General features: G+C 36.8%; 1 protein-coding gene across 1 annotated transcript in view; it reads left to right on the top strand.

Annotated features, from left to right (window-relative positions):
• Positions 1–6,573: 6,573 nt before the first annotated feature.
• LOC138698063 (hypoxia-inducible factor 1-alpha-like) overlaps positions 6,574–7,483 on the top strand; it is a 512,524-nt gene continuing 511,614 nt past the window's right edge. Inside the window, exon 1 of the mRNA XM_069823756.1 lies at positions 6,574–6,797. Coding sequence (XP_069679857.1) covers positions 6,757–6,797 — 41 coding nt within the window. The 5' untranslated portion in view covers positions 6,574–6,756. The remainder of the gene's footprint in view (positions 6,798–7,483) is intronic.

Below are 7,483 nucleotides of genomic sequence, written 5' to 3'. Positions count from 1 at the left end.
ATAAAAGTTTTACCACGACAAAATTGTACAATATTGGCCGAGACTTTTCTGACATATTTAATTTTACATTTCACGAATTGTATTTTGTCAAAGCAAGTAAGAATTGTCAGAAAACAAACGCCACGATATTCTGACATATTAGTACAATCTTCATTATTGTAGGACTTGTCAGCTTTATGAAACAGGCCCCTAAAGTAGATAATCGCGCTGAGGAACGGCCCAGTGGACGAATGTAAGATTTTACTTTGAAATCTATAAAGAAGAACCGTGTATCTCAACCGAATGTTCCAACAAACGCACTGACATCATTGAAATCGACAGGAAGATGAACACTGGCTTTGTTATCGACCCAACAGTACGTTTTGAAAAAAGAGATGCACATAATAAAGAAGTAGATCGTAAAAAAAAAGAGGCATTACGAACCTTGCTTCAAATACCTGGAAGAAAAATACAAAATAGGGAAACAAACATCGAAAGTATGTCCATGAAGGAAATTCTTTCCTCTGTGGTGATTCAGCTGATGACCAGACGGGACCAAGCGTGACCTAATGTGTCCACACATTTTCCATAGTCGCGATCAGAGATAATCACGATAATGGTAATCGCGATTAGCGACTGTAGTCTGTCACTAGTATAACAGAAACAGTGAATGGTTTTACTAATATCCCAGTGTGCTAAGCAAGGTAGTGGTAATGCAGAATTTCTTGTAACTTCGAAAATGTTGAATTACATGACAAACAAAAATCTTTATCCCTCATTATCTGTTGTACATGATTAGCTAAAGAGTGCAGAACCGCTTAAAAAATCAGACCAAACATCCTCTGTTTTTTAAAATGTTGATATTTGTATGATAGTTACTTAAAAACAAGCAATTTGTGGGGGAAAATGTGAATTAGAAAAAGAGAGATAAAATTTAATTTTGCTAACTTATATTACAAGTCAATACAGTGTGCTAGTGGCGAAGCTTCAGGGTAGGCAGGGTAAGCTGAGCTTTCCCAAACATTTTCGAAGAAGGGACAAGATCAATTTAGAATTTAGTTAATTAAAGACACGAGCGTTTCCGCATTTCGTTTACCTTTTAGCGACGTAAAGCACTGCTTAGATCACCATACCTTCAGCCCAGCTTACCCAAAACTTTTGTCACGCTTCGCTACACAGATTCTGCATTACTCAACCTAATTATGATGAGAGAAATCATATCCTTTTTTGCCTGAATAATCTTCTCTACCTCCAGTTCATTATTTTCTGTTTTCAGTCTCAAATTTGGATCAACAGCGTGCCGACTCCTACGCTTGTTTTTTCTTGTAACTAGATTTCTAAATCTGTTCCCAAAAACACAGGCTATGTGGAGAAAGGTAACTACCCTGAGTAACTAGTTTTGAAGTTTTTTGTGCACAATTTCTTATAATCAGGAAAAACAATCACCTGTTTTCAAAGAATCGTCACAAATCACATTGTTTGACAAATAAGTACGGTACCTACTTTAAATATTTCAGTACTTTATCACATTCCATTACACTTATTGGCGTGATATTTTATGTAGTTTATGAAGTTTTTTTGTAGCAGAAAGTTGTTTTAGTTTTAATAGTTTGTGTAAGGTGAATTCGTTCAATAATCTTTCGTATTAAATGATAATTTTATTTCACTATCATATTAGTATAATATCACCCATCACTCATCATCTGGCAATCCTGTGTATAGCTGTATCTTTTCTCTCTCTCTCTCTCTCTCTCTCTCTCTCTCTCTCTCTCTCTTATGGAGGAGGCACCCTCAGGCTTACAATGTAGCGTGAGGCTTGCTTATCAGTATCACTCCTGTTCTGTGAATGGCTGAGTAGCCGAAATATCGCGTTCTTCTACAAATACAGCACACTGCAACGTGAACTTAACCCGGGCTATGGTATGGATGTTGATGTTAATGTGAATGAATGTTGGCGAAATGAGTCCGAGGTCCAACGCCGAAAGTTACCCAGCAATTCTGCTTCAGTTGGTTGAGGGAAAACCTAAAAAAAAAAAAACTCAATCAGGTTATTTGTCCCTACCAGGATTTGAAGCTAGGCCCTTTCGTTACACGGTCAGACATGCTAACCGTTACTCCACAGCAGTGAAGTAGCTGGAGTGGTTGGAGCCGCCAGATAAGCTTCGAATAAAAATTACAGAACTTCGAATATTGTCGAAAATTCGAGCTTTTTACGTTGTACAAAGCCAATTCCGATACAGGCCTGTTTAAAAATAGATGTTTCAAAGATCACACGCTTTCCATAATAATAGATACTGTACAGACGCGTCAATACATGAAATAGCTTCCTATTACTTTCTCCTTTCCTTTCCTTTTGCTTGTTTGTTGGGGGGGGGTGCTTGAGCCCCTTATCCCGCCCCCCGTCGGTGCGCCACTGTGTATATGTGTGCTTGAGAGAGAGAGAGAGAGAGGGGGGGGAGGTATGGAGGGAGAGAAATTGAAATTAAAATGCTCATCCGAAATTACTTTTTTTATATCTGCGTTTTAACGGCAATCATCTTGTCCTGTCCTCACTCATTTCACGTGACATTTTCATCACGTTATAACAATGTAAAGTTATATTACCGGTTGTTCTGTATGGTTGTGAAACTTGGACTCTCACTTTGAGAGAGGAACAGAGATTAAGGGTGTTTGAGAATAAGGTTCTTAGGAAAATATTTGGGGCTAAGAGGGATGAGGTTACAGGAGAATGGAGAAAGTTACACAACGTAGAGCTGCACACATTGTATTCTTCACCTGACAAAATTAGGAACATAAAATCCAGACGTTTGAGATGGGCAGGACATGTAGCACGTATGGGCGAATCCAGAAATGCATATAGAGTGTTAGTTGGGAGGCCGGAAGGAAAAAGACCTTTGGGGAGGCCGAGACGTAGGTGGGAAGATAATATTAAAATAGATTTGAGGGAGGTGGGATATGATGGTAGAGACTGGATTAATTTTGCTCAGGATAGGGACCAATGGCGGGCTTATGTGAGGGCGGCAATGAACCTCCGGGTTCCTTAAAAGCAAGTAAGTAAGTAAGTATAACAATCTAAATAGATAGGCCTACTAACAACATTTTGGCAAGCATTTAAAGTATATCGTACGACAATAGGCTTGCGTAGGAGATATTTCTGATTACAGAATTCAGTAAACATTGTCAGTGTTGATTCAAACTTCCATTTCCAAATGTGTGGTGTGCTCCGTTAGGTCTTTATTTTATATCTGATTTGAAAGAAAATATGCTACGTCTGATCTAAGATTCGGTTAGTTATGGTATAGAAATGTTCTATGTTATGAAGTATCTTGCTGTGTATTATAATCTTAGAACTGTCATGAGTGAAGTGTACAATGAGAAGTAATGAACTGAGTGGTGCGCAGCGTCGAAAAATATTTAAGGAAAATGGAGTAAACTATTCTAAAGTGTTTAATCGCACAAAAATTAGATAGTTTTTGAAAACTGAAGTTGTGTTCGAACGATGGTCGCTCGCAGTCTCCTCACAAACAGTGTCTCATATCCTCAGGAAAGGTTCGAAATCTTGGACAAAAATGAAAATATGAGCCATAATCCTTCGATGTCTTGCGAAGGAAAAACAACTTTGAACGAAGCTGGAGTCCATGACAATACCTTTTCTTACACTCTAGATAGCGTGAATATAATAATTGACTCTTCAGATCCAGCAATTTAAATGCTTGTATTATATATGTTATTTGTAAATAACAGGTCCTCATGTTTACTTGATATAAAATAAATATGTTTTTATTACGTATTTACATTATTATAACGAGATGATAGTGTCACGCGAAAGAGTGAGAACAAGATAATTTTCGTTGAAACGCAGATACTTAAAAAAAAGTAATTTCAGACGAGCATTTTAAATTCAATTTCTCCCCTCCCACCCTCATTTCCTCTCTCTCTCTCTCAAGCACGCGCGCGCGCCACACACACACACACACACACACACACACACACACACACACACACACACAGTGGCGCACCCACTGGGGGGTGTACCTAAGGGGGCTCAAGCTCCACAAATAAACAAAAGGATAAGAAAGAAAATTAAGGGAGAAAGAAGAAAACTACTTAATGTATTGACGCGTGGTGGCAAGACTTGAAACTAATTATCTATTTAGTAAGTGGTCGTCACAGAATGAGACATCGGACTTCATTACCAAGAGTGTCCCTTCATAAGTAAATATAAATGTCTTAGTTTCAGGAATTCTAAGAGCGTATATGGGAACCAAAATACAGAGAGAGTCAAACCTAAGTTATCGACGACCGACCCACGAGATTTCCGTGTGATAGTCAGTGCGTTGGTTTTCCTGGCATCTTGTTTGTTTTAAGCCCTGAAAAGGACACTACTGTATGTGTGGATTTGTTATTATGTGATCAGGAGTATTACCAAGTGGAAATAATAATATTGAATTAACAGTTAAAATAACAGTATATTCGACTGTTTTTTTCCTAATATCAACAGAAGATCTGCAGAGCAATTAACCGCACTTTTAGAAACAAAGTACCGTACGTAAAGAGACCAAATTAAAATTTTATTCTATAAAGTTATAGCTTTATCTATACTATCTTACGGAAGTGAACTGTGGACGTCAACCAAAAAACATGAAATTATAATACAGGCCTCGGAAACGAAGTTTTAAGAAGGAGTTTAAAAAAATATAGGCCTAAAACTAGATCACATGAAAAACACACATAAGAATTACAAATTTTTAACATGAATGACGACAATGGAAAGAATATTTAGAAATATTGCCACATACAAGATTAACTAAACAAATATGGAAATAAAAGCCTGAAGAAAACATATCTGTAGGCAAACCAAGGAAAAGATGGCTGGAAGCTCTTGAAGGCGGAACAAGCAGGTAGCCGCCGTTATTAACGTTCAATATTGTTTGAAAAACCAAATTTGTTACGAAATTTTAATTTAACCGTTCTCAACATCGTTTCAGTGATCGTCGTCGCGAGCGTGTGCTTGTTAGTGATCAGTGACTGCGATGTAACTATTGATAATAGATACGTTGTTAGTAAAGAAAATGCCAAAAATAAAACTGTACCGAATGAATGAAACAGAATAAGTAAAATTGGATTGCATCCACAGCTGTGGAGTAATCGTCAGCATGTCTGGCTATGAAACGAGCGGGCCCGGTTTCAAATCCTGGTTGAGGTTTTTTCCAGGGTTTTCCATCAACCAATGGAAGCAGAATTGCTGGGTAATTTTCGGCGTTGGACCTCGGACTCATTTCGCCATCATTAATTCACATATCATCATCATCATCATCATCATCATCATCATCATCATCATCACCACCACCATCCATACAATAGCTCAGGTTAAGTTCACTGTGCGCGTGCTGTATTTGTACAAGAGCGCGGCCGTTCGGCTATCTAATCATTCACAAGAATAGAAGTGGTAAGCACAATAAGCCTCAGGCAGTAGAGTAAACCTTCGGATCCCTCCTCCTTACAAGAGAAAAAGAAAAAAAATGGATTGTAATACTTGTAACAGTGACAGTGAAACTAATAAATTATGCTTATCATCGCCGCAAGGATCAAAAAAAGGTTGAGCAAAACAGTGAAAAGGAAAAGGTAGTGCATAAGGGCCGTCGTTTTCAACTATCTTTGGGCTAAACAATTTCCAGAGATATTATATGAAATATCAGACGATGTTATTTTCTGTAAGATATGCAAGGAGATGTTTTTAGAAATAGCAATTAATTGAAGTTTTCTCGGACTTTTGTGCAGAATCCTGCCTCTCCTCCAAATATTTCAAAGAAGCCTATGCTTCTTTATATTTCGGAAAAAACTAGTGGAGTAACGGTTAGCATGTCTGACCGTGTAACGAAAGGGCCTAGCTTCAAATCCTGGCAGGGACAAGTTACCTGATTGAGTTTTTTTTTTAGGTTTTCCCTCAACCAACTGAAGCAGAATTGCTGGGTAACTTTCGGCGTTGGACCTCGGACTCATTTCGCCAACATTCATTCACATTAACATCAACATCCATACCATAGCCCGGGTTAAGTTCACGTTGCAGTGTGCTGTATTTGTAGAAGAACGCGACATTTCGGCTACTCAGCCATTCACAGAACAGGAGTGACCTGGACAGATTGTATAATTATGTACGGATTAAGTAAAAGATTCACATTATTATTTTCTTTGCATTGAATCCGCAAATTGGAATGTAGAGATTATTGTGTGTGTGTGTTTTTTTTTACATAAGTTCAATTTTGAGGATAACGTGTCATAATATGAAAGGGAAGTATTAGGCCTATTATTATTATTATTATTATTATTATTATTATTATTATTATTATTATTATTATCATTATTATTATCATTATTATTATTATGTCATGACACCGAAGACTGATGACTGTTTCTGTTTTTTTAGTGCTGAGTAGTAGGGCCACATTTTATAATTTCCCGTTTGTCGATTCTCTGTGTAATATCGACTATCGTACTTCCAGATGATTGATGATTGCACAGAAATGTTTGAAAAGAAACAGGTTGCCACTACATAGTGTAAAGTTTTATTCACAGAGGGCAGCAGTTCTGTACAGCCTGACCATCCATAGTCTGACGTAAGATGGAGTTGTGTTTAGTGAATTTTCTATGAGAGATTGTGTGAAGAATAAAGTGTTCACAGTGCATTTAAAAAAACATTTATGTCATAGTTGTGCATAAAGTGTTTGGTTTTGTTTAAAGTATCTGATTGTTGGTGTTGTTAGTGACAATCTTATAATGGAGACCAAGACGACAAAGCCTCCGAAAGAGAAAAGAAGGTAAGCTGATTGTTCTCGTGTTCTTATTGATGGCGGACGTAAGACTATTTAGGTCAATATATTGGCTTCCTCGTGTCACGAAAAGTAAACAGAGGGTTTATGTTAATACAACAATATAGGTTACGAATGCCACAAACTGTCCCTCCCATCATGTGGAACATTAGAGTGTTGGCACATGTCCAGATTTTGAGAAAAATCTTGGTGTCGATGACCAAAGGCAGAAATATCATAACATCTTTTTATAATATATAATAAGATATTACGAATTTAATTATTTTATTATATATATTTTTTAATACATTTGAAGTTGAATTACGCCTATTATAACAGTATCCTTTGAAAGATATTAATACAAATGATTAATTGAAGTTGATAATCTTATCTTCTATAATAGTTGGCCTATAGATGCAGTTCCAATATAATTATACCCAATATTTCATGTCGTCTGTAGTCGTTTTACTTAGTTTAACTACTATAGTGACTGATAATAATGAACTGTGTGCTCTCAGTAGGCCAAAAATTGTTGAGTGTTGTAAGTAGGTCTAGGGAGAAATGGGTGGAAAAATGCTTACAACTTTTTTTTTCGTAATAGGTCTAGTTATTCTTATAAAGCTTAAATCATTTTATTCTAATAAATTACAGGAGTTGTTATGTTGTTTTGTAGCATTGGCATTTCGTTTTTGATA

Source organism: Periplaneta americana, chromosome 4 (genome assembly GCF_040183065.1).
Source record: "Periplaneta americana isolate PAMFEO1 chromosome 4, P.americana_PAMFEO1_priV1, whole genome shotgun sequence".
NCBI classification, from domain to species: Eukaryota; Metazoa; Arthropoda; class Insecta; order Blattodea; family Blattidae; genus Periplaneta; species Periplaneta americana.
This window is presented reverse-complemented; position numbering and strand designations above follow the sequence as displayed.